The sequence below is a fragment of the Plectropomus leopardus genome, chromosome 4 (assembly GCF_026936395.1).
Source record: "Plectropomus leopardus strain MGB_pleo_1.0 chromosome 4, ASM2693639v1, whole genome shotgun sequence".
Classification (NCBI taxonomy): domain Eukaryota; kingdom Metazoa; phylum Chordata; class Actinopteri; order Perciformes; family Serranidae; genus Plectropomus; species Plectropomus leopardus.
Window position 1 is genome coordinate 35,860,501 of NC_142179.1, and position 25,826 is coordinate 35,886,326.

The window sequence follows — 25,826 nt, forward strand, 5'->3', positions numbered from 1 at the left end:
GAAGAAGAAGAAGAGCGCGTCATTTTGGCTGCTTTTCTAACCTCTGCAGGCGGGAAGCTGCGGTACCGACATCACAACGTAGTGTTCACTCACAATGTCCCGCATTCTGAACAGTATCGTGGCGGTGTGTCCTGACCTGGGCATCGGGCACAAAGGAAACCTGCCCTGGCACCCCGTCAGACTCAGGTAAGTCCCCGTCATGGTCGCTGGACACAACGAAGAGCACGAGACCGAGGCTCGCGCGCAGTGCTAATCTATAAACGTGTTTGAATTGTTTTTCTTCTTTTGTAGTAATGAATTCAAACATTTCCGAAAGATGACATCCACGCCGTCTGAGGAAGGTAACGAAAGTGCATGTTGTTTTGGGGTTAAGTAAAGTGGAAAAACAGGAACTTGGCAAGAAACGTCCAGTTAACTGTAAAAATTTAATAAAGGGTGACAAGAGGATGATCTGAAGATGAGTTGGGGGGGGGATTATAAGATATTATTTTAAAAAAACAAGGCAAAAAATGTCCAGAAAACTGTATGTGTGGTTCTCTTTTATATATATATTATACATTTAGAATTATGTTACAAATAAAATTCTTTGCTCTTTTGGAGGTTAATATTATCATTATTGTTAGTTATTTATTGTTATTGTAACTTTTGGGATAGTTGTCAATTTGCTGGTCATGTTCTCCCCATTTTTTCTTTAATTTAATTTAATTTAAATTATTTTTTAAAGAAATTTGCCAAATTGTTCAGGTTGCAAAGAGTTAATGTTAGTTACAGTGTAACTCCAGATCTGTGATGCTCCTCCTCACCCTGAGACAGATCTTTGCACTCAGTGCTCATTCAGGAGGAAGTGTTCACACTATAAACACCAGCACACACACTGATCTTTGGCCTTGAAAACTCAGTAACAGATTTGGAACAGGGGCCAGCTGGGCCTGTAGGCAGAGGGCTCCACACCATGTACCCATGTCTTTAATTTACTTCATACGTGCAAGGCCTTGAAACAGGCTTTGTTTTGGTAAGCACATGAGGGGAAGGCCATGCTCTGGTAGATCGCAGCCTGAGACCCACACTTGTATTTATTTGTGACAGCCCACCACAATTAAAACAATTGCAGCCAAAAAATAGATGTTCTATTGCCTATTCATTAGGAGCGCTCTTGGAATATATGAGGGGAGGATGACAGGGATGAAGCCAATTTTTGACAGCTCTCTTCATCCATGAACACATTTTCCAGTCTTATGCAGATGTTTAGAGGAGTTTCTCCCTCTGCAACGAGGATTTCTATGGTAATCAGAGCGAATAGGTTCTTCTTCATGTCACTTCATGCTTTTTGAACTGTGGACATTATAAAACAAGCAGCATGAAACTGGTGAGAAAATGTATTCAGGGTTCACTAAAATGAAAGGATCTTTATCTTCATTTATTGGGTGATTAATTCTCAAAAGTTTGAAAATCCATTTAAGCACAGCCTGTAAGAGAACTGAGTTTTAATTCCTAATAAATAAATTAATGAATTCCAACCTGGCTGTCGTGCAGGGAAGCAGAACGTGGTGATCATGGGCAGGAAGACATGGTTTTCCATCCCAGAGAAGAACAGACCGCTGAACAACAGGATCAACATCGTCCTCAGCAGGGAGCTCAAGTACGTATCACACACCGTCACTGTGGCGAAGCACACAATGATGCAGTCATTTTCCAAAATGTGACAATGCCTTAAAATGTTCTAAAATTTGCACTTAACCCAGTCGAAATGTAATTAAACCCAATAAATGTATTACATTTACCAGTAGTCTTGAAATGTCCTGAATGATATTGTAAGGTTTTTAACAGCAATGTAAACCTTTCAGGTGGGTCATACATTCTTTCCAACACTGATGATGTAATAATTTTAACAGATAATGTAAAAAATAATTATTAGTCAGAAATATAAATCCAGCAAGTAAACAAAATTTATAACACTGTCAGTTTCATGTTAGCGCACTGAAAACACATTTGACACTGGTTTAATTTTTGGAAATGTGAACTTATCACACAAACCTGCATTTAACTAAAATCCTATCAATGGGAAATAAATCCACTCACATTCATGCAAATCAGTTGTTGTGTAAGGACTGTCCATAAGTCCAGTGTGGCTCTTAGATTGGACATCATCAGAAGATAAAAAATAGCTGCAAAAAATGGCTAACTTCAAGTGGGTGATGACGGCAAAATAGAGCCATTTGGGTTCTCACTTTTTTGTGATAAAACAAATGAAATATCTTTGTTGATTGGGTCGAAGTGACCCTTTAAATCACTAAGTAACGTGATAGTATGACATCATACAGCTCAGCTACCTAAACACAGGGCCAAAGGTGCTAAAGTGAAATGTTACTCTGCATGAACTGTTGTTAACTTAAGTGACCTGATATATGTGCTCCTTTTCCTACAGAGCGCCCCCTGCAGGGGCACACTACCTAGCACCAGACTTCAGCTCGGCTCTCAGGCTGGTGGACACAGAGCTGGCAGAACAGGCTGACCAGGTCTGGGTTATAGGAGGCAGCTCTCTATACAAGGTAGGAACGATTGAACTTCATGTCATACAGCAGCACCTTTAATGCACAGAATGTTGCACTAAGTGCTTCACAATTCAGCAGCAAAAACAAAAACACAAGTTTGAAACCATGAGTCATGAAAGTCATGAGATAAAAAAGTTAAATTAGACCATAAAGATTAAAGCAGACAGCCGCTCAGTATGGGCTGTATCAGAAAGATATGTTTTTAGTTGTCATTTAAAACTGTCCAGTGAGTCAGCGGATCTAATACTTAAAGGCAGAAAGCTCATATTTTTGGGGGCTTAGTAGCTAACAGAAGCAAATTCCCCAAAAGGTCGATTACAATTATTTCGAGTCTCGGTGGGAAAACTGCTAAAGAAATGGACTATCTTTAACCCTAAAGGACTGTTTGTCACATTGTCTGCACTTTTCATTCTTCATTCATTGATCATTTTGGCTGTGTTCATGCATATAGCATACATTTTGGCAAAAGTGTGTATTTTTGTTTAATCTTGGAATTTCCTGATCAGCTCCTACAATAAGTCTAAAAGCACTGTGGAAACTAAATTGTTACATTCAGACTGTTAAGTGCAAAAAACTTAAACCAATTCAAGCTGAAATGTTCAATCCCACAGCCATCAGAGGATATAAACATGCATTGTGTTATTTCTGGGTGTCCTTCTAGGCTTTTGACTTGGAATTTGTCATTTTTTACAATTTTACACCTGATGTCCACTAGGAGCACTGTCACAGTCAGTGTTGCTGCAAATCATTGACATATTCCAGACTGTGATAGTAAAGCAAATCTAATTTGCATGTAGTATATGGAAAATAATTCATTTTTTTATTTGTTTGGTTTTTTTTTTTATCTAAAAACATAGTGGCATCATGACAAAACCTGGCATTTAAAGGGTTAAAATTCTGAAAATTACTAAATATTTGATTTTTATGAATAGGACTGATGTTGGTTCATAAAATAAACTCATTGAAAGTAGAAAATCATATAAATGTCTAATGTTTTATTTAGCTTAATTTTGAAAAGTGTTCTGATCAACAAGGGAAATGATGGCTAAATAATTATCCAGGGTTGAATTTTACTGTCAGACTGGTTGCAGATTTCAGTGTTGGTCATGGTGAACCACTGCAGTATTTGTTGGTATCAAACACTCTTGCACACGCGCGCGTGCACACACACACACACACACACACACACACACACACACACACACACAGAGCCCTCTTCTTTCTGTAATTATGTTCTGTTTGCTTTGGGCTACCCAGGAAATGATGGAGAGCCCGGGGACCAGGAGACTGTTCGTCACACAGATCCTGAAGCAGTTTGAGTGTGACACGTACCTCCCTGAAATCAGTCCGGACAAATATCGTCTGCTGCCAGAGTAAGATCAGCACACATGTTGAGGAAAATTCAGGTTTACTACAACTTGAGACTTAATAGGTAGTTCTGGTTGTCCTTTCTTTCAGTTATAACCGTGTAGTCACCAAGGAGATGTAGGAGAAAGTAAACATCAGATGGGTAAAGAAACTCAAATGGTCAGATGATGAAATAGGATTGAAACAAACCAACAGTTCATCCCAGAAGTCTTTGTCTGGCCAAAGACTTCTAAGCTGAGAGAGATGGAGCAGGAACTCCTTACTACATTGTATAAAACTGAGCTGCCTAATAACCGGGGCTACAATAATGTGTAGGGTGGCCTAGAGTGCTGTGTGAAGACCGTTTCCAACTTTGTACAGCACATTTCGCACAGCAGGGCAATTTAAAGTGCTTTACAAAGCAATAGAATATAAAAAACTTAATAAAAGATAGAGATTCACAATAAAGATTAAAGAGATAAGATATAAAGGTAAAATCAATTGCTAAATGATTAAAAAATAATAATACTAATCACCATCAAAAATAGTAAAAGTGCAGACAAGAGGTACAAAGATAGTAGCATGATTTAAAATGATGTAAAATATAAGTTTTCAGTCATTACCAGGTGGAGTAGGCAGTGTAAAAATGGAACCATTTAATCTTTTGTTTGAAAGTGTTGAGAGTCGGGGCTGTCTAACATCATCTGGGAGGTTATTCAGGTCTGTGCTGCATGATAACAAAACGCTGCTGCACCATGTTTTACAGTGTATGTGAATGATCAGCTGACGGGAAGAAAACAGACCCGAGCTGTTAAGCCTGGCATTGCATTTCCAGTGAGACAGTCTATAAACATAACCTTATATGGTGCATGCAAAACTAAGCCATCAAAATCATTATTATTGTCAGGTTCACATATTTATAAGTTCCATTTTCTGCTTGAAAAGTTGCAAAACAATCCATTGTGGCTCACAAGAATGCCCGTACACTTGAAATAATAAAATGGCTAATTGGCCAATATGTTGTAGTTTAAGTTATTATTATTATTTTGTTATTATAGGGCAAGTTATCTTTGTTAAAAATATGTTAGAGTTTAATGTTCAGTTTAATGTGTATTTTCAGGCATTTAAAAAAAAAAAGTTTAGTTAAATTACAAAATATGTAATTGGTTGCTAATATTTGCACAGTTGTGACTCGACTGTGACGGTCGCCAAACCAGTTAACTGTGTGACATTGTGGTGTACTAATATCCTGTAAAATGATAAATTCATGTACAAAAACCTGGTTCTGAATATGATGTGTAAACTCCCTCTGTGGTGCCCGTTTTTAGCACGAGGTAATTGGTATGCATTGCTCCTTGGTTGTGAACCAGCTCGATCAAAATGAAAGCAAGATTTTAAATGTTGCTGATAATCCTTCATTTAATAAGAAACCCGGAGAAAATTAGAGCCATGCTGCAGTAGACTGAAATTGTTCCTTAAAGTTGATTCAAGTAGAAAACACTGTTTGCTCATCAGATTTTCAAAGGTAAATCTAAATGTATTTAAAAATCATTAAACCAAATGTTGTTTTTATTAACGTCCCTTTAGGTGTGTCTGTGTAATACAACTGTTGGCTGCTGAAATTGGGAACTTCTGACTTTTGAGTGGTGCAGACTGCTGTCAGACCTTAAACATCTGTGTGTAAAGCAGATGAAACACACAGTGAGGCTTGTTTCTCCTCCCGCAGGTTTCCAGGAGTGCCGCAGGAGCTGCAGGAGGAGAACGGGATCCAGTACAGATTTGAGGTCTATGAGAGCATCCAGCAGTGAAGAGAAATAAAACCACAACAATGTAAATTCTGGACTTTTAGCAGTTTATTTTGGAGTTAAATACAGGTGGGTGAGGGTTTATCATTAACATGATCATATACTGTACTCTGTCTGCATTTTACAGCAAAACCAGCTGAGTAGGTCAGCCTCTGTAAGTAAATCACCAGAAAATAAATAATAATAACAAAAAAGTGAAAAACACACACACAAATGATGCTGCTGAGAAAAACATTTATTTTTATATTATATTATATTTTGTTCTGCAACAAAATTTTCAATCTAAAATTATTATAATCATAAATATAGTTAGGATTAGGATAGTCAGGATATTGTTAACAATCCCTCTCCCCTCCCTCTTTTTTAAAACTTATTTTTAGGTTATTTTATTTTTCAAATATCTTTCAATTTGAGAGACATTTCTTGCCCAGTTGGTCATTGCCTTTCCTGCCCAATTTTTTCAAAAGAAATTGGTGTGATTTCTTCAAAAACATGTAGAGAAGGTCACAAGCAACTTAACAAGACATGGCCCAAACATTAGTAAAAAATGACAAGAAAATCATCTAAAAATAACAAGCCAACAAATAAAACCCCAAAAATGACTGAGAAAAGGTGCTGAAAAAGTATTGTTTTAAATATATTTTATTGTTGTTTGTTCTGCAACACAATTTCAAATATGAAATCATTATAATTATATACAATATAATAAATATTGTATTCAGGACATTTTCCCCCATTTTAAGGTATTTTTTTAAATAATCTCTTTTTTTCACCTTTGTTTAATTATTGCAATTTAAACTACATTTCTTGACTTTTCGGTCATTACCTTTTTCCCCACGTTTCGAAAGAAACCAACTTGCTCAGGTTTCAAAGGGTCAAATAGTTATGAAAGGCGTCTGAATGCAGCACAGGAAAACTGACAACAATCCAGCTTTCAAAGTTTAAAACCTCTTCTCGATAAAAGTAAACAGGAAATTACAGTCTGGGATAGTGAGAGGTGAAGAACAGTCAATTTGAACACTTCACACTGACTGTTATGACACAGACATCATCAGACTGAAATTTCCACACAGTGGAGAAGGACATCATGCCTTTTAAAAAACCATGTCCTCATTACCTGATGCAGAAGTGAGCTAAACTAAATCTTTATTAATCAACCTTAAATTGAAGTCATCCACTGAGCCTGTTTGGTAAGTTGTCCATGAAGTCAGTGAAGCTCTCTGTTGTGCAATCGTCGCCAAAATAAAATCCATCCGCTCGCAGCCTTGAACTTTCCGGTGACGTGGTCGGAACTATTGTTGTTTCACACATCAACAGTCTGAATACCTGAAGGTGAAAAGAAATGAGTCTTACCTGCGCAAGTACTTTCACCAAAGACCAATGTGTGCACTGTGGCTGCTCACAATGGGATGCGCTGTGATTGGCTGTGTGCTTCCTGCTCCTCAGCTGCCATAGGCTCGCCTTTCACTCATCAGACATATATGAGTCTTCACTGCCTGCTCTCATCAGTCAATCCCTCTGCACGGATGGATGCTGGTTCCTCCTCAGCGTGGACGGTGAGGGTGTCCTGTCAGCTGGAGGGGACCTGCACTTTGACCAGCTGCGTCAATAAAGAATGAGACACATTCAGGTGAGTTTATACACATTTACACTTTGTTGCTGTAGTGCGTGTATGGTAAATGTCCCTAATATTCCTCATAATGCCAAGGTAAGAATTGTTATTTAATAATGACAGTAAGAATATTAAGCTTTAACCCTTTGAAACCTGGAGCGACATCACTTTTCACAAGTTCTCAAACCTTTGAACCATGAGCAAATTAGCGTGATTTCTTTAAAAACAAAAATGGGGGAAAAAGACAATGAGCAACCTGGTAAGAAATATTCCACAAACTGCCAAAAAAAGTTGATTTCTAAAATGATTTTCAAATAAGCTAGGTGGAAAAAGAAAAAAAGCAAGGGAAAAACTTTATTATTGTTACAGAATTATTATAATTTTAAGCACTTTTTTTCTTGTTCATTTCCTTATTTTTCTTTTTTTTTATTTATTTGTTTTTTATCACTAATTTTCAGGTACATTTCTACTGCTTTTTACTAGTTTCTTGCTAATTTTGGGATCATTTCTTTGCTTGCTGCTTTCTTCCCATGTTTTTGTGAGATATCAAACAAATTTATGTATAAATTTATTTATAAGTTTCAGATGGTTAAAGAAAGCATCAGACTTAAATGGGGATAATATGATGAAATTTTTAAGTGTTATTCGTTACAGTGTATTTTCTGCATGACATTTACGTTATTATGCTGTGAAGTTAGAGTTTATGTGAATCAGGAGTTAGTGTTTATTTTTTTTATTCAGTTTTTTGAGACAACATAGCATGTATATGACAGATGATGTCAGAATACAGTCTGCTTTATCTAACAGCCGTAAACTGACATTGATCATTTATGTTGGAATTTGGGCAGCAGAAGATGAAAGACGATGTCCTTGTAGAGTTATTTCTGTTCTGTTCTGAGAAACATTCATTCCCTTTGAGTCATACTCTGCTTCTGAGAGGAACTGACAGCAGATTCTACCTGTGACCACTTGACTGCATCCATAAGTAGCTCTCAACACGTTGATGAATACACGTATGTTAGGCAGATTGTCATAACAATGATAACATCTCAAACTCTAGTGGGGAAGCACAGAGTGAAAAAGCATGATAAAGTGTTAAGGAATGACATTTTCTCTGCTGCCTCCATCATTAGCTATTCTGTCTGTGTTGCTGCTGGTTGAAGGCCAGGCCTGACCCCTCACAGACGCACAGACGGGGGTTTGAATGTCACTGCAGAAAGGGCTGCGAACACAGGTTCAAATCTCCTGCTCCTCACACACACTTTATAGTCCTCCCACATGAACCAGGACAGCAGTGTACAGATTATTAACAATGAAGGAGCCAAGTTGTCAGAAATAAGTGTTGACATTGTACATGTCTGCAAACAACATATAGATTGCATGTATAGATTTTATATGCACCATATTAATGTTTCCAAAGTGACCTAGTAGCTGTTATCCTGACTGTTGTCAGGAGGTGGAGGAGACGGAGGATGGTGTGTCACCGAGGCGAGGCGCCTGCCAAGCTGTGGACCACTGTTCAACACCAACGAACACTGTTCAACACCAACGAACAAAACCAGATGTTTTTAGCGAATTACTGTTGGGTTCCCAAAGGCTTTTCAGGCACCAAATATGATTGTTTTTTGGGGGGGACCCAGTTGTGTTTCTCTTGCGACATTTTTGTTCCAAAACTTGGGTGCTTTTAAGGGACCTATTGCTGTGTTCTTGCAGCATTTCAGTTCCTAAACGTGGGTGCTTTTTAGGGACATGTTGCTGTTTTTTCTAGGGACATCTTAGTTCCAAAATGTGAGTTAGGGGAATGAAAAGTTTTGTTGTTTTTTTTTTTTTTTACAATTTTGTATTTCTCAGTAATTAGTGCAATAACTAAATCAAAACTGGCTAAATAAATTAGTAAAAAGACTCAGCTTTGTAGAAAAAAAGAATTGTTATAAATCTCTGAGGCCCCTCTCACCCCTTGAAAGGCACAAAATGTTTTAGTTTGCCCCTGCACCAGGATTAATCTCCACATGCATCACAAGCCCAGCGAGTGATTTCTGATGCTGCTGGAGCACCAATATACACTGTCCTGTCTTTCCTCAAGAAATTGGAATCAAGGTCCCAAAAAATGCTTTTTTTTCTACAAATTTATGCTGTGCAACTTCAGGGTCAAAGCCCAGCTGCGGGAATATGGAGCATGTGCAGATCACCTAGGTTGAGGCATATACATGAAAAATTCTGAGAAATTCTTCTTGCTGCGATTGGTGTGGAATAACATGTTTGCATATTAAAAGTCCTGTTTTGGTTGCACAAACTTGACTTTTTCTAACATTATGTAAACATACTGAGTGTCCCCTCCTCTTTGCGATAAGGTCAGCTCATATGCTAAATCACTGTAGAAACACTGATATGATATGTATAAAATGCACAAATGTAATTTATTCATGGTTTGCAGGAAAGTAAAACATTTTTTTCTGGTGACTGGGCTCTGCTCTCACAATTTTGTTTTTAGCTGCAGCCTTTGAATCTTAGATTAGAACATAACTCAGAATCAGAACAGCAGCACTTATAAAATGTTTGAATACTCGTCTTCACCATAGCTTCAGTGCCTGTATTGCAGCCTAATGCCTACATCTTAACTTACAGCACAAAATTTGGAGTGGCATCACAGGGTACGCATTATACCCTGAATAATCTTACCTTGCCATCTTCCAGGGCTGGCATGACATCAGCGACAGCACATGTTTTTTATGTAAAATGGGCTTTTGTGAATGAAAGTGGAGCTAGAACCATTCATGGTCACTGGACTGTGAAGATGACATCTGTCTTTTTTCCTTCGAGAGACTGTGAGTGTGTGCGTGAGCAACAGACGTAGGTGTGCAGAGGGTGACGCCAAAGCCCCTGTTCTGAATTATTTGGTATAATGCTCCTGACCTGAGGGTGATCAGCTTCACTAAAATTAAATTATTCCTCTTTCTTTTCCCCATGTTTACACTCAAAGAGGGCACTGACAGTATTTCGACAATATCTTTATTGAATAAGTTGGTCTTTTGTTAGGCTAGTCCAGTCAACTAGTACATTACCATGGTATCATCGTTTTATATGATGTTCTTTTCTGTATTTACGTACATGCTTTACATCCTGCTTACACACACACCTACACAGTGAAACTATGTCATGTTTCGCAGATAAGACTACAAGACGTGATCAGTCGTGGATGTAAGACACACAAGGCCACACACACAATAGGCTGCAGACATGAATACAGGCAGTCCAGGAGAGTATAACAAACACATTGTGTTCTTAAGTCTGAGGCTGGAAGGATGAAGTTATGTCCTTTAAATGTTTGACTTCTGTCATTACACATCTGCTCTGCTCAGCTGTGTGTGTTTGTGTGTGTGTGTGTGTGTGTTTGTGTGTGTGTGTGTGTGTGTGTGTGTGTGTGTGTGTGTGTGTGTGTGTGTGAGTGAGTGAGTGAGTGCATCTGCATCATCTTAACCCTTTGAAACCAGGAGCAACATCACTTTTCTTGTGCTTCTTTCAGATGCCTTGCACAAGTATTTAAACCTTTGAACCCTGCTAAATTTGTGTGATTTCTTTCAAAAACATTTGAAAAAAAAAGCAATGAGCAATTTAAATACTCACAGATTTTGAAAATTATTTTTTAAAATGTCTAGGTAAAAAAGAAAAAAGCTAGGGGAAAATTGGATTTATAATTATCGTAATGATGTATTAATTATTATAATTCTTAAGATCTTTTTCCAGGTCCTTTCTTTGTTTTTTGTTTGTTTCTACCAACGTCCTTATTTTCTTGCTAATTTTTGGATCATCTTTTCCTCCGTTGACAATTTGCTCAAGTTTCAAAGGGTTGGGGTAACTAACTAGGGTAATATTTGTCAACCTGGATCCAATTTTCCCATGTTTTTGTGCCAGAGTGACGAATGGAAAATAAGTATTTTAAAACTGGTCTGATACTGAGTGAGACTGCTAAAGCTGGCAGGTGTGAAACAGGTTGCAACATAACCACTTTTGGCATTTGTGCACCGTCAATTTACATCCACTAAGAGAGCTTATTTTTTGCCACTGACAGGCTCAGATTGTTGCTATACGTGCCTGACAACATTATGAAAAGGACCATTAGAGAGATAGACCTTATTGTTAAGGATCCTTTTTGTACAACCAGAAATAGCCCCAGAATTACCATCACCAAACCCACCAAACTCCTTTTAAATTAACTATAATTTTATCATCATAAAAGACATTAAGAGTCAACAGAAGCCAACTAAAACTCACAAACGACGTCTTGGTTTGTCCTTCCACTGTTTTAGCAATCATTAGCTCTGGTTTTGTAGACCTTAACCCTTAATTCACTCAGTTAGATGTGACGATATGCTGGCTCTGTACACACTAAATTTATTTAAATTGAGTCTAGTGAGTTTAGCAATTTCTCGGCTGTTTCTGGTTGAACTATAATTATCTTACCCTTTCAGAATATTATGTATTTTACATCCTGTGACTTGAACTACAGGCCTGCCAACCATGCCATCGCCACTGTTGACACAAAACGTATAAAGCTGATCAATATGCCCGCTCCTCTATTTGTCTCCCAAACTCACACTTAGATCCAATCAAATGGTAAAAATAGGCAGTGCTGACTGATAATAATCAAGATTATGTTTCTGCACAGCCTATTTCTCTCCTAAAATGTTTTAAAAAATGTACTTTAATGCCTTGTCTCACTGTAATGGCGAGAGTTTGTGAACAGGAAGTGGGCGCCATACAGCTTCCTGCACTGTGAAAATGAAGGCTGAGGAAATGCAGATCAATCTGAAAAACTGAGCAGTGCTGATCAAATATAAACCAAGATTCTGTTACTGAGTTGTATATTTCTCTCCTCAAATGAACAAAAGCCAATGCCACAGTCCTTCTATTCTGTTTTCTCTGGTCATGTAGCACCAATTTCAAAAAGTATTTGTGCCTTTCTTTGCAGAGACGGCCTAATTTTATTTGAGGACCCTGTTTTTATTGGTGAAATCCTTTAGAATAAGAATTTGATCCTGTCAGGGGCAAAAGATGAGCATTTTAGTGAAAATGCACAATGGCCCCAAGTAGTTATATTGCAGCCTGTTTCACAGCTGCCGGCAGAGGCGGTCTTGCTTAATACTGGACCAGTTTTAAAAAAATGCAGTTCCCATTAGTCCCATTTGCACAAAAACATGAGAAAAACGATGGCCAAGTCGAAAATTACAGAAGTTACCCTTTAATCAGAAGTGTGATCATCACTCCAAGAGTTTAAGGCATTATAAGGCTTCTTATAGAGGTTCCACTGACATGTAGATGCTAACTAAACTTCTGCCCCTTTGCTGATTGCAAAATTATGTTACAACATAGAAATGTCATAACAACATAGTCTCTCGCAAGCATGAAATAACAATTATCAGAATGTGGGTCTCAAGGCCCATTTGTTCATTTGTATGCTGTGTTGTGTAAAGGTGTATATTTTACATCACACTGGCTGTTTTTCAAAACATGTCATAGATTTTTTTAAATGTATTTGTCCTTCCTCCCAGGCAGTCATCAGTCTGCATTCTATTCAGCATGCTATGAACTTTCGGAGACATTAACAATACATCTGTGTTGTGAGAGTGCTACAGTCACCTACTTTGGTAATTAAATGTTGCTATGGATACCATTCATCCATTTTTCTAATCTGTTTACCCTGTTCAGGGTCAAGAGTAGGCTGAAGCCTATACCAGCATGCACTGGATAAGAGATGAAGTACACCCTGGAGAGGTTGCCAAACCTCTCAGGACTAACATACATAGACAGACAAACCATTCACACTCACATTCACACTAAAGGGCTGTTTAGAGTCCTATAGTGAGCACATGTACTGTTACATATACAGTATGTTTCACTAAGAGGTGTATGTTGAAGTGTCTTCTCGACGTCTTCACTATGAAAACTCAACAACCTGCCACCTGGAGCTTTCTTTAATCTGAACTTGTAATAACATGCACAGTATAGGTTCTAGGTTCTGTCTTTTTTTTTTTTTTTTTAGTGTTTTTTACAAAGTAGAACATTGTGCATGCATGCAACCAACAGCTGCCCATTTGACTGACTACCCATGTAACTTTAGTGTTCCTCCTCCTCTATTGCAGGGACTGGACTGTGCGAACCTTTGGACAAATGTAAAAATTCTTCACTGGAGACACTGAAGGCAGATAAGAGGTATCCAAGACTATCACAATGGGCGAGTCAACAGAGGTTCGGACAGATGGCAATTCTCTGCTGAAGGCTGTGTATTTGTGTCGTCTGCGTCTGACTCGGCTGCTCTTGGAAGGAGGGGCCTACATAAATGAGAGTAATGAACAGGGGGAGACACCACTTATGGTGGCTTGCAAGACACGACATACAGATTCACAGAGTGTACCCAAACACAAGATGGTTCGGTATGTTCTGTCAGGATACATGTATTGATTCTTTAACGCATGTGGTTTGTTGAAAATTACTTGCTTAAGGACTCTTGAGGACTTTTCTGGTGTAGTAAAAATAATCTTTATTCCCAATAGGTATCTTCTGGGAAATGGTGCTGATCCAAACATCCAAGATAAGACTGGGAAAACCGCTCTGATGCATGCATGTCTTGAACAAGCTGGAGCTGAAATTCTGTCTCTCTTGCTGAGTCATGGAGCTGATCCAACTCTGGAAGATCGTGCAGGCCTATCAGCATTGGTTTATGCAGTCAATTCAGGTAACAGAAGTGTCCTTGGGGTCCTCCTGGATGCCTGCAAAGCAAAGGGTAAGGAGGTTATCATCATCACGACCAACAAACTGCCGTCTGGCCATCAGATGACAAAGCAATATCTCAATGTCCCTCCGCCTCCAGACCTCGAGGAGCGCATGCATTACACCCCAGCATCTTGTTACTTGTCTCCATATTATGAGATGCCACTACGAACTCCTTCACAGGGCTTCACAGCAAGTGCTTCTTCCCAACCCAGTAGCCCCCATCTTGGCTTAAGGGAAGCCCAGTGTTTAGGGTCAGGGCCTGGCCTCGTCACATCTCGACCAGGCTCTCCGATTCAACATCCTAGTCCTTTGCATATTCCTGGTGTGGATAAGCGGCTTAATCTCCAAAGGATACACTCAGAGCAGTGGTCCAAAAGTCCCTCCCTGCTGCTCCAGCAGAGCCAGACGTCGTCTCTGACAGAAGAGCCAGCAGAAATTCTACCCGAGGAGGAGTTGTCCTTCAGAGTCAATGGCCTAGGATTCCACGGAAGACCTCCTGCCCTTTCACGCCACCATAGCATGGATGTCAAAGATGCATCAGGGCTTCTGAAAGCACTGGAGAACATGTCAGGAAATGAGAAAAGGGGAGGAGGTGGAAAAAGAGGCTTCGGTAGGAAGATGTCATATGACAGCGCTGCAAGTTCGCTGCATTTTACTTCACACCCAAACTTGCATCAAGACAGTTTCCCCTTTCCCCACGAATCCAGCCGTGTGGATGAAGACTGTCTCAGACAATTGAATGTTTCCAGTCTGCAAAACGTGGTCCGTCGGCGAAACATTGGCATTGACCACTACAGTTCTGACTCTCAGTTACCGCAGTTTGGCAGCCGAGACAATAGCTCCAAGAACTGGGGTGGAGCTGGAGTGGGACCTGAAAAGCACAAGCTGGTCAACAGCAGATCCTCCACTCTGTCAGGATCCAGGGAGTCCTTGGAGAGTACTGTCCAGAGACGAAGTGCTGCCGGGCTGGAGCGAAGAGGCTCAGGGGCCCTTCTTCTGGATCACATCGCCCACACTCGCCCTGGATACCTCCCTCCTTTGAATCCCCATGCTCCTATACCAGATATTGGCGTCAGCTCTAGCTCTTCCTACCCATTGAGTGGAAGCAGCAAGACACTGAATGGTGTTCTCACAGGATCAAAGCCAATTCTACCCTGTGCTCCTGTTTTTCCTAGGGATCTAAAAGCCAAGAAAATGCTGTGGAGACGCCACTCGATGCAGAGTGAGCAGATAAAACAGCTTGCCAACTTCGAAGAAACTTTTGGCCACTAGGATAAAATATTGCATGTATCTAGAGAAAAATGCATGTGCTCTTATCAGTATCACACAGTTCTGTGCTATACCTATGATGCCATCGCTGATGCCAGTTCATGTGCCCTTGTAAAACTTACTGGTAATACATTTCAGGAATTCTGAGCCTGTGTCGATGTACTGTGTTAGACTTCTCATGTCAGAATTTGATATTGTCACACCAGCCATAAGGGTGGCTTGAGCTCTGTGTAATGAAACATACAAAAGAGTCAAACTTAAGTTACATGGGAAACTTTTCATCAATATTACCTAACAAAAATTTTAAAATATGTCTGGCATTTTTCCAGAAATGCTACATGGTCTGACCTAAACATTCTTAACACCAGGTCTTACTTGTTTCCAGAGATTTTAACATCATCTCGTTTCCTGTGTCAGCGGATGGAGTTGTCCTAAACTTTGAGCATCAGTCTTTTAGCTGCGCATGCGCGACGCATGGAAAATGAGAGAAAAATAAAAAATTAAGAACAATGTAAATTTGACTTATTTTGTTTTTGTTTCCTTGTTTATTTGATTTTTACTTTAAAGCAGATAATGAGTAAATGCACAACTTTTTTTCAGTATTTGGTTTCTACAGAAAAACAAACAAAATTCGTACTTATTTCTGAGTTTTCCAGATGGAATTGAATGAACTGATGATACACAGTCATCTCTCTTGTCATCTTTGAACATGATGTCATATCTAAGAAAGCACAGTGCAGTGTGAAATACAGATCAAGAAACGCCAGCTTGATGTGTGGGAATTAAATTTTGAGCATTTTAACAGTGACTGTGTGTGCTAAATATGCATTAAAATGATTTCATTAGCTAATTTTCATCATGCTAGAATGACGATTTATTAAAGATGATCATATATATTCTTTACGAAAACAAAAATCATATATCCATGGAGTGTACTGTATACTGTTGGAATAAAACTGCACACTGAAGGAAAAAAAGCCCCCCAGCATTTAGAGTTTTGTCCAGTTTGTCTTGTCCCCTCTGTGTTACCAGAGAAAAACATTTTACTGCCAATTTGTAAAACTGCATCCTTAAAAATCTAAAGCATTTTCAGAGTTGCCATTGGTTACACTTAAGTGTTATATTTAACCTTCAGTGTTTGTCTACTCAAACTATGTACCAAATGTTTAAGCGACTAACAGGATGTGTAACTTACAATCAACTGAAAATCACTGTTGGTTTTGAGCTAAGATGAGCCAAGGCAGTGTGTATGTGTGTAAATGGCAGAATGTTCAAAGGCACCTGTTTGGCTTTTAACCCTTTGAAACCTGGAACAACATCACTTTTCTTGTGCTGCCTTCAGACACCTTTAATATGCATTTCAAGCTTTGAAACTTAAGCAAACTGGTTTGATTTCTATTAAAATCATTGCTAAAAAGGAGGAGCTCACAAGAAAATGACCTTAAACTTTAACACATATAGACAGAAAGAGAAAATGAGACATTATTTTAAGTTAATAATACAAAAAAGGGGGGTTCCAGGAAACGATTATTATTATTATATTATTATTTAATATTAAATTTTTTATCTTTATTTTTTGTTTTTTGCCCTTTTTCTTTTTTTTATTTTTGTTTGTTTTTGCAACATTTCAAGTCTTTTTTTTTAACCTGTAATTATAACTTGTTTCTATGTTTTTGATAGAAATCAAGCCATTTTGCTCAGGTTTCAAAGTTTAACTAAAAATCCCAAAATAAAATCATCCACTGACTTCAAAGCAAAATGTAACAAGTAAACAAGAGCCTTCATATAAATGTAGTGGAGTCAAAGAAATTAGTTTCCTAAAATAATAATACTCAAGTAAAGTACAAATACTCAAAAATTGTACTTAAGTACAGAACTGAAGTAAATGTACTTTGTTACTGTTCACCAGTGGCATGTGCTCATTTAAAAAAAAATAATTTCCCCTCAATATTTTCATTATACTTTTTAACCTTCAACACACATATAGACGAATCAAACAATGAAACTGTACAGGAAACACACTGGCCACGCAAACTGAATGTCTCACCTACATTCATAATACATAAAATACAACATGTATTACAGTTACAGTTTACAGTGATGCAGTTTTAAGCAGGCTCAGAAAACAAAGCATATAAAAAAGGAAATAACTTGAAATAAATGAAAATAAAATGAAATAAATAAATGACGTTACATTATACAAATCATTCTTCCCTGGTACCCAAAAGTATTTTGACAGTTTTCAAGGCTGTAATCCACCATTCCCTTTAGCACCAAATCCAGAAGTCTTTTACCAGTATATCTAAAAAAAAAAGCTGTTCACATTTCAAAAAGCACTGGCAGTCAGAATCCATTCAACACACGATTGAATGGGGTGGAAACACTGACAGTCAGCCAGAGCCAGATAGAGAGAAGGGTCATAGGTCAGTTCACCTGTTTTGAAATAATGGATCCACAAAGACCTGAAGGTAGAGGAGGAGGACGGAGGAGAGGAGGTCGCATGAGATTTATGTAACTCATGCTGCTCATGTCCGTGTCAGTGGGACGTCAGAGGGAAGCTGGGCAAAGAGTGCAGCTGAATGTGAGCTGCTATAATCCGGACCTTCAGAGAGGAGAACAGGTACGTCATTCAACCCTCAGGGAGTGTTTGACACATTTTACACGCTTTTCATTCTTCATTTTTTGTTCATTTTAGCTGTGTTCATGCATATGGCAAACATTTTGACAAGAATGTATTTTTGTTTAATCTTGGAATTTGCAGTTTAGCTCCAACAATCTGTGTAAACAAAACTGTTACATTCAGACTTTTGAGTGAAAAAAAAATGCTCAATTGAATTCCATTCAAACTTCAATTTTTGATCCCACAGCCATCCAAGCATAAAGACATGCATTGTATTAGGTAGGCAAGGTAGATTTAAAACTTTTTAATGCCACTTGGAATTAAGTTTAAGACCAATTCTGAATAACCAAAATTAAACACAGACAATTTATTATTTTGCCAAAAAATATTTATTGTAACATATAACATGACTTTTTTTATAATCTACGTTGAATGTTAGGAAAAACAACACATTTCTGAAATGGAACACATGGAAGGAAATAAAACATTATGTTATCATAAAGGTTTATATTTTTACCAGACATGGGAAATATTGTATATATATTGTGTTCCTCAGTCCACATGTGAGATTCCATTGCTTGGATTCCTATTATGACAAGTTTAAGAAAAGGAGTTTATTATATTATTTAAGGATTTTTTTTTTTTTAAAGTCCCTAATTATTTTGAGATTTTACGACACAATGTCAGAAAACACATCTGAGCATATTTAAGACTCTTGAGAAAATAATATAAGTCAATTTCTTACCATTTACGGTCTTTTTTTTTTTAGATTAATGAATTCAATGGCTTTTAGGACTTTTTAAGGATCTGCAGGGACCCTGTAGTCCATGGCAGACCACAGGAAAGCTTTGGCTGAGTCCAGGTCACTCTCTTTTCATTGTGCCCGCTGTCAGTCAGTCAGTGTGTGCTGGCAGACGTCACAATGTCATACTGAGCTCTTTCCTTTGAGAGTCCGGCAGGTCATAGTAGATCCGACTGATGTCAAACTCTTTTCTGTAGGGCAGCAGGTCCTGAAGTGTGAACTCATCCTTCTGTCCAGTCCACACTGTAAGAGTGTACCTGTGGACCCCACAGCAAAGCAGAAACATTCAATCAACAGCTCAAAGGTGTTTACATACCACGTCTTTGCAAAAAACGATTGATTTATTTACTTATTCAGGAAGCCATCTACCTCTGACAGCTTGTGGCAGGAGCAGCGACAGCTACCACTGACTGAGAAAAGACTGACACTCGCAGAATTGTGTTCACGTCACTTGTTCTCTGCTTTAACCCTTTGAAACCTGGATCGACATCAGTTTTCTTGTGCTCCATTCAGATGCCTTTCACAAGCATTCAAACCTCTGCCTTTCACTCCATGTTTTTGAAAGATCTGCTCATGTGTCACTCAGCAATTTAGTAAGAAATGTGTCACAAAATGCAAAAATTTGTAAAAGGTATAAAAAGGGGAAGAGGGAGAATTATTAGAAAATAATTGTTTGAAAGTAGGGGTAAATTCCAGAAAAAAATAAAGCTCTAAAAATAATTATTGTAAGAATGTTTTATTATTATTTTTTTTTTTTTACAGGTAATTTTGTTGTTTGTATTCCTTTCTATTTTTGGTATTTTTCAGGTAATTTTCTTGTGTCTTTAATTTAAAGAGGGTTTGAAAGAGTTAATCCATGTGAAAAGTGACATATGGTACCTTAACACAGCGTCCTAACAGGATGGGTCATGTGCCGACACACAGATAACGACACACAGATAAAGTCATGCTGATGTGACTGGCTGGCGTCTGTGTGATATAATCACCTGTCTGACTGCTGCAGCAACCACGAGAGCTGAGAGAAGGACTGGGCCAGGAGAGCTGCACGCACTGGGAAGGTGACCGGATGTTTAAGGTCTCTACATGTGTCCTCCATCGCATGCACCATGTCCCAGCTGTAACCTGAAAAGTATTCAAATCAAACAAATCAATATGAAGTTTCCCCCTAACAGGAAATGAGCTGTTTTTTTTCTGCGTGTCTGCAACAGCTGTGTCTGAAAGCATGTTTTCATATTGTCCGTCCATCTGTCTGTCCCATTCTTGTGAACGTGATATCTCAGGAATGCCTTGAGGGATTTTTAAAAAGATTTGGCATGAACATCCTCTTGGATTTAAGGATGAACTGATTAGATTTGGGTGGTCAAAGTTCAAAAGACAAGGTCACTGTGACTGTGCATCCATCTGATTCTCATCGACATGATATCTCTAAAACACCTTCAGGGAATTTATTCAAATGGGGCACAAACGTCCACTTGGACTTAAAAATGAACTGATGATAATTTTATAGTCATAGCTCAAAAGTTCAAAAGTCCAAGCAACCTTGTCTGTCTCATTCTTGTGAATATATGATCTCATTGCCTTGAGGGAATTTCCTAAAATTTGGCACTAGCTTCCACTTCAACTTAACCATGAACTGATTAGAATTTGATGATCGAAGGTAAAGGTCACTTTGACCTTGAGTCCATTTCATTTACACTGAAGTGATATCTCAAGAACATCTTCAGGGAATTCCTTAAAAATTTGGCACTACTGTCCAGTTGGACTCAAGGATGAACTGATTCGATTTTGGTATTTAAAGCCAACTTCAGTGTTGCAACCGAAGAGGTGGCAATTCTAGCTCTAATTTCATGAATTCATAACCTCTTCTCTCTTAAAAAAAAAAAATATTTGATAGGACCTATATGTGCTTTTCTAAGCACTTAAAGATGCTTTACGTGAAATGCAAAAAGAAAAATATAAGACAAAGAATACAAAATGTTGAAAGATGTTTACATGAGAAAGAAGTACAAATACACATACAAGAACAGTACTCTGTACTCTCTAATACTCTGACTGGGGTGTTCTTCTATAATGAACTGAATTTAGGCCTCCACATAAACACAGCAAGTGTTACTGATGTGTCTTCACCTGCGTTGTCTGTCCCCGCAGTCCATCCTGTGGTCCAGCCCAGAGACAGCACAGTGTGAGTGGGGAGAGCTGTCACCGCAGAGAGGAAGGCCTGGGGCTCCAGAGGTCTGGCCTGCCCCCCAGGACCACAGAGGATATCTGCATTGATCCACACAGGACGGCTGGGCTCGGCCAGCACCTCGTCCAGCAGAGCGACGGATGGAGACACCGCCTCCAGGCTGTGTGGAGCGTACACCACAGAGTTAGCATCACACACCACCACACATCACAAAGAAGGAAGATCAGAAGTGTCTCGCCTTTTAAAGTCCAGTTTTATTCCCTTGTTGTACGCCTTCACTCCCTCCAGCCACTCCCTCAGTGTGATGTCACTGTCAGTGTCAGGGGGATGAGCCATGATTGGCTCTTTGGGGTCACCACCTCGTATTATTATGTCGGCCTCAATCATATGAGTGGGACCTAAGGGTGAAAAAAATAAATGGTCAGTAGGCGGGTTTCCATCACAGATATGCACAATACTCGAGTGATATTTTGAAAATGTCCATAAAACACAATTGAGAGATGAATGCGTTTCAACTGAGTGATGTTCTGTGACTTTTCTTTCTTGGTTGTTTTAGCTCACTGTGACTGTAATGCTGTATATTTGGGATAACATCATTTTGTGAGAATTAAATAAAACTACCAAAGCATCTGAGATTTAATAAGCCATATATCTGTATTTGAGTGAGTGCTCATAACTCTGATAGACATCCACACTCTGACTAGCCTACTTAATCTGCAGATTACTTTCTTCATTCAGCTTTGTTTGATCAATAAAATACAAAAATGTTCAGATTTCCAGAGCCCAAGGTGATGTCTTATAATGTCTTTTTTTGTCAGACCAATCAAAAACCCAACGATTTAAGATCAAATTGGATAACTCAATAATGATCAATCAGTTTTCAAAACAGTCCATTACTAGATGAATTGAGTAGTTTCATCTCAGTTCCACACAGCTGCAGTGTAATGGGCCCTGCTGGAAGGTGCAAGGTAGATTTATTGGTCATTTTACATTTTGACAGTATTTTTCTCAACCCACATTTCTAAGAAGTGCACTTTTTCTCGACTGTAGTCCATAGTGAACTTTAAGTTGCTGTCAAAACTGTTCAGCAGTGTTAGCTGTTAACGGTGTTATTTCCTAACACTTTGCATGCAAGTTTTTCTGATAGACCAACACAACCCACTCAAACGCTTCTAACCCTCCTTCCTAATGGAAATTACTGATGCGGCACCTCCCTCAAAAATTACCCACTTTAGTCATCCACACATAGGCAAACGGTTTCCTATTAACAGTGTGATTACCTGCTCTCAGCTCATGGTGTTTACATGCTGCACTGCCCTTGTGGTTTATCGTATGTTGGTAAAACCACCAGGAAACTGAAACAATGCATCACTGAGCACAAGAGTACAATACGCAGAAACGACCATGATTATTCTGTCGCTGTGCACTTTCATGAACAGAAACATGACATTTCCTCTTTACGCTTCTGTGGTATTGAGAGGGTTAAAAAACCACCATGTGGTGGTGACCATGAGCTATTACTTAAGACACGGGAACCTTTTAGGATCGTTACCTTACAGACATTGTCTCCAAAAGGCCTTAATGCTGAACTGTTACTTAATGTAATGTTGTGATGAGGAATAGTCAGTACTTCTGAGTGTTCCTGATCAATAGTTGGATTTACTTCAGCCCATTGGTGATTATTAGATATTTTATATTGCTCTCTATTATCACTAGATATACTCACAGAAGATCTATTTTTTGATTATTAGATGTATTTACATAAATCTACTTTTGATTATTATATAATCTGAAATAGGCCTATTTCTTGATTAAGATGTCTTTAGTATATAGGTCTATTTGAGTCCCCTTTGATTACTTGATGTACAGATGTTGTTTCTACTGTCCAGGTATTTAAGCTTTTTCAAATGTCATTTTCTTATCATGCAGATTTTTTTGTATTTGATGCTATATTCGAGTATCTGTTTATTATGTATGGTTATTTTTTCTTTCGATGTCTAAATTACAAAGTGTGATAACTATCTGTTGATCTACTTATTTATCCACTAATGATTTTTGTTTTTATTTACCCAGGTAACGAAGCCTTGTGTGGATGATTTATATGGTACTTTTATTATCATCATCCCCTCCCCGCTTTTTGTTGGATGATGTTCACATGGTCTTCAGTGCCCCCAATAATTTTATCTATTTATATTATATAAAACAAAAGTGATACTCATTGATTTGTTGATTATTTGATTGATAAAATTTATTTATAGATTACTTATGTGACACTGGTTATCTACTTGATTAATGTATTCACTTGTCATTAGTGTGACACTGACTGATAGATCATCCTGACCTCACACTACTGAGGTCATGCAGTCCTGATTAACTGAATGAAAACAACCTGTGGGACTGTGATTTTTCTACTCCTTGACTGGCTGCCTACAAGGAAGTGTCTCCTATATATTTGCTTGTATTGACTGTGTCTGACTGTTTACCTGATGAAGGTCCATTGGACTGAAACTTTGTACTGAGTATTTAATAAAATTGTTTTTTTGAAAGTACAGGACAGTGTGCGGAACCCAACTTCTTTTACCTTTGAAAACAAAATTAAAATTTGTCCTTAAATCCTGCTACATCTTGGGGAAATATACACCATGTAGTTGTTAAACCTGAGTGTCAGAGGCTTAAGCCCTGAATTTCCATAAATAGACCCTGATATATATATATATATATATCAATAAGATTAGGTCTAAAAAAATAATATACCATTCTGTACTTAATATTTATTTCTAACAGCTACCCTCCAGGTGTCATGTGCCCTTGTACCTTTCTCAAAGACAGCACTGAAGATGCGTGAAAAGTACTGACAATGTTGGCCTAATGCCATAGTATTTTTTCTGTTTCTGTTTAGTTTTGTTTTTTTTGACAAAGGGGGTGAGATAGGTTTATTTTAGTATTAATGCGATGGCTATTTATTTATTTACTGTCTTTTCTTTTTTGGATACTGTCCTTGTGTAAATGATTTAAATATGATTGTTGTGTTGTTTTCATTTGAGTGAAACTGCTATTAAGTGTTCAAAAAACTACTACAACTACATATACTTTTCTCATCAAAATCTTTAATTAATCTAGAAAGTAAAAAAATGTTTTTTAGTTTTGAAAGTTAAAAAAATGTTTAAAGGTAACTGAGATAGTATATAAGTGTATTTGTTTTTTTGTTTTTTTTTAATATATATAGAGGAGGGACCCTGAGGTCTGGGTTAAGACTCCAATGTCCTAAAATCATAGAAAGCCCCTGCAAGCAGTTTATTTGTGAGCACAAGAGTTGGTTTGACACAGGTTTTAAGGCGTTTTTTGTTCTTCAGTAACACATGTAGTTTCACCACAGAAACAGCATTTTTTTCCGTGTGCCAGACAAATAATTACCACTAATACCACAGGTACTATTATACTATAATAGTATAATAATACAGTATAATACTGTTATCATACTAAAATATTAGAATTTTTCGGGTAATGGCACAAATGTTTGCCACGAGAGCTCGCTGTGGCGTCATAAAGATCTTTACCGCACCTGAGAGAGCGTCAGTCAGCCGGCTCGCGCTGTTCGCTGCGTGCGACCATCTGACCTCGGCAGCGTCTCTCATCCGTATGTCCCCCCGACACAAGAAATACTCCAGAGTTTGGTCAGACATACTCCTGCTGAAAGGCAAGTCCCTGTCAAATGTTCACCGCCACATTCGCGCCACTTTACGACTCACTGGGCTTTTAGCTCGGTTAGTCAACCGGAACACGGCCGAGCAGCTCGAGCTCGAGAGGGCGAGAGTAACCGCTAGCTTGACTGCTATGATAACGCAGAGCGTGTTTTGGCTGTTTTACCCTTTAAACCTCAAATGGCGCAAACTGTAAGACTTCCATGAAAGCTGGGGTGGGCAGAAATCTAGAAAAGGCTAAAAAAAAAAAGGCAGAGTTTGACACAGATCCCTCCGCGTGCAGCTCTCCCAGAGCCCCTTATTTCAGTGTTTATTATTGTAGTGCACTAAACTCTCCTCTCTGTCCGAAGCTCCTCCCACCGGATTACCACGGGCACGCGCACACTTCATACTGATATTTTTTCTCATACAGTGATTTATTTTCTTATTTCATTGTGTATGGATAGACATTTGAGACAGAAATATTTTAATTTTAACATCCACTCAATGATCTACTTTCTATTGAAATTTAAAAACCACTGAATGAATAGCCCTGAAATATTTTACCCTAAAAACCATGTGTCTTAAGTTATTTGCTCTTATTTCACTCTTTTAAAATTATAATATGACATTTTCACAGTTTGCAATTAATTTTTCATTTGAAACTTGAATTTTTTTATCTGAATTTGTGAAAATTAGAAAACAATATATTCAATTCCAGCTTTACAAGTTGCAAATTAAGAAATGGCACGTTTTGATTTCAGAGGTGAATTCAGAACAAATAAAACTTAAATACATAATTTCAAAGTTTTAAATCATAATTATATAATTTAAATTAAATTAAATTCTATTTCAGTATATTAGAGCAGCCTAAGTATATTTCATATACTTTTATATACTTATTTCTACTTGCCATAATTCTCTATGAATGCTAAGAGCAACTGGAATGAAGTATAATTTCACCCTGGGGATGAATAAAGTCTTTCTGATCTCTGATGTGATATGGATCACGGATAACCACACTCAAATCAACCCAGCTTCAGGAAACTGTGAAAAAACTAAAAAAAAAAAATAACATTACAAATTTGGATTGAGGCTAATGTCGGAGAATTTTTGATGCATTTTATCAGGGATGATAATAGTTATTCAATGATCAATTAGTTGGTCATTAAGAATTTAATCA

General features: G+C 38.0%; 3 protein-coding genes across 6 annotated transcripts; 2 read left to right on the forward strand and 1 right to left on the reverse strand.

Moving 5' to 3' along the window:
* dhfr (dihydrofolate reductase) lies at positions 1–5,734 on the forward strand. Its single transcript, XM_042488808.2, has 6 exons — positions 1–186; positions 292–341; positions 1,534–1,639; positions 2,426–2,549; positions 3,810–3,925; positions 5,626–5,734. The coding sequence occupies exons 1-6, from the start codon at positions 95–97 to the stop codon at positions 5,705–5,707; spliced, it is 570 nt and encodes a 189-aa protein (XP_042344742.1). The 5' UTR covers positions 1–94; the 3' UTR covers positions 5,708–5,734.
* A 1,417-nt stretch (positions 5,735–7,151) lies between these two features.
* ankrd34bb (ankyrin repeat domain 34Bb) lies at positions 7,152–15,872 on the forward strand. Of its 4 annotated transcripts, none has more exons than XM_042488946.2 (3): positions 7,152–7,334; positions 13,457–13,747; positions 13,868–15,872. In XM_042488946.2, exons 2-3 carry the CDS (start codon positions 13,545–13,547, stop codon positions 15,357–15,359), a joined length of 1,695 nt encoding a protein of 564 aa, XP_042344880.1. In that variant the 5' UTR covers positions 7,152–7,334; positions 13,457–13,544; the 3' UTR covers positions 15,360–15,872. The 4 variants fall into 4 exon arrangements, with proteins under 4 accessions (XP_042344880.1, XP_087933325.1, XP_087933324.1 ...); XM_088077199.1 differs by having other exon boundaries at positions 13,457–13,526; XM_088077198.1 differs by lacking the exon at positions 7,152–7,334 and adding an exon at positions 12,634–12,961 and having other exon boundaries at positions 13,457–13,526.
* A 2,470-nt stretch (positions 15,873–18,342) lies between these two features.
* On the reverse strand, positions 18,343–25,019 carry fam151b (family with sequence similarity 151 member B). The gene is made up of 5 exons (XM_042488664.2): positions 24,526–25,019; positions 21,202–21,361; positions 20,906–21,123; positions 19,765–19,900; positions 18,343–19,035 (listed from the first exon to the last, which is right to left on the reverse strand). Exons 1-5 carry the CDS (start codon positions 24,644–24,646, stop codon positions 18,894–18,896), a joined length of 777 nt encoding a protein of 258 aa, XP_042344598.1. The 5' UTR covers positions 24,647–25,019; the 3' UTR covers positions 18,343–18,893.
* Positions 25,020–25,826: the final 807 nt, after the last annotated feature.

What these genes read in the sequence shown, in the direction of transcription:
- dhfr (XM_042488808.2), top strand. Translation starts at nt 95, where the DNA reads ATGTCCCGCATTCTGAACAGTATCGTGGCGGTGTGTCCTGACCTGGGC. An exon ending in TGGCACCCCGTCAGACTCAG is followed by an intron (nt 187 to 291) that starts GTAAGTCCCCGT and finishes CTTCTTTTGTAG; the next exon opens with TAATGAATTCAAACATTTCC. An exon ending in AAATATCGTCTGCTGCCAGA is followed by an intron (nt 3,926 to 5,625) that starts GTAAGATCAGCA and finishes CTCCTCCCGCAG; the next exon opens with GTTTCCAGGAGTGCCGCAGG.
- ankrd34bb (XM_042488946.2), top strand. Translation starts at nt 13,545, where the DNA reads ATGGGCGAGTCAACAGAGGTTCGGACAGATGGCAATTCTCTGCTGAAG. An exon ending in CCCAAACACAAGATGGTTCG is followed by an intron (nt 13,748 to 13,867) that starts GTATGTTCTGTC and finishes TATTCCCAATAG; the next exon opens with GTATCTTCTGGGAAATGGTG.
- fam151b (XM_042488664.2), bottom strand. Translation starts at nt 24,646, where the DNA reads ATGTCTGACCAAACTCTGGAGTATTTCTTGTGTCGGGGGGACATACGG. An exon ending in ATAAAACTGGACTTTAAAAG is followed by an intron (nt 21,124 to 21,201) that starts GCGAGACACTTC and finishes CGCTCCACACAG; the next exon opens with CCTGGAGGCGGTGTCTCCAT. An exon ending in TTGCTGCAGCAGTCAGACAG is followed by an intron (nt 19,036 to 19,764) that starts GTGATTATATCA and finishes TGGGGTCCACAG; the next exon opens with GTACACTCTTACAGTGTGGA.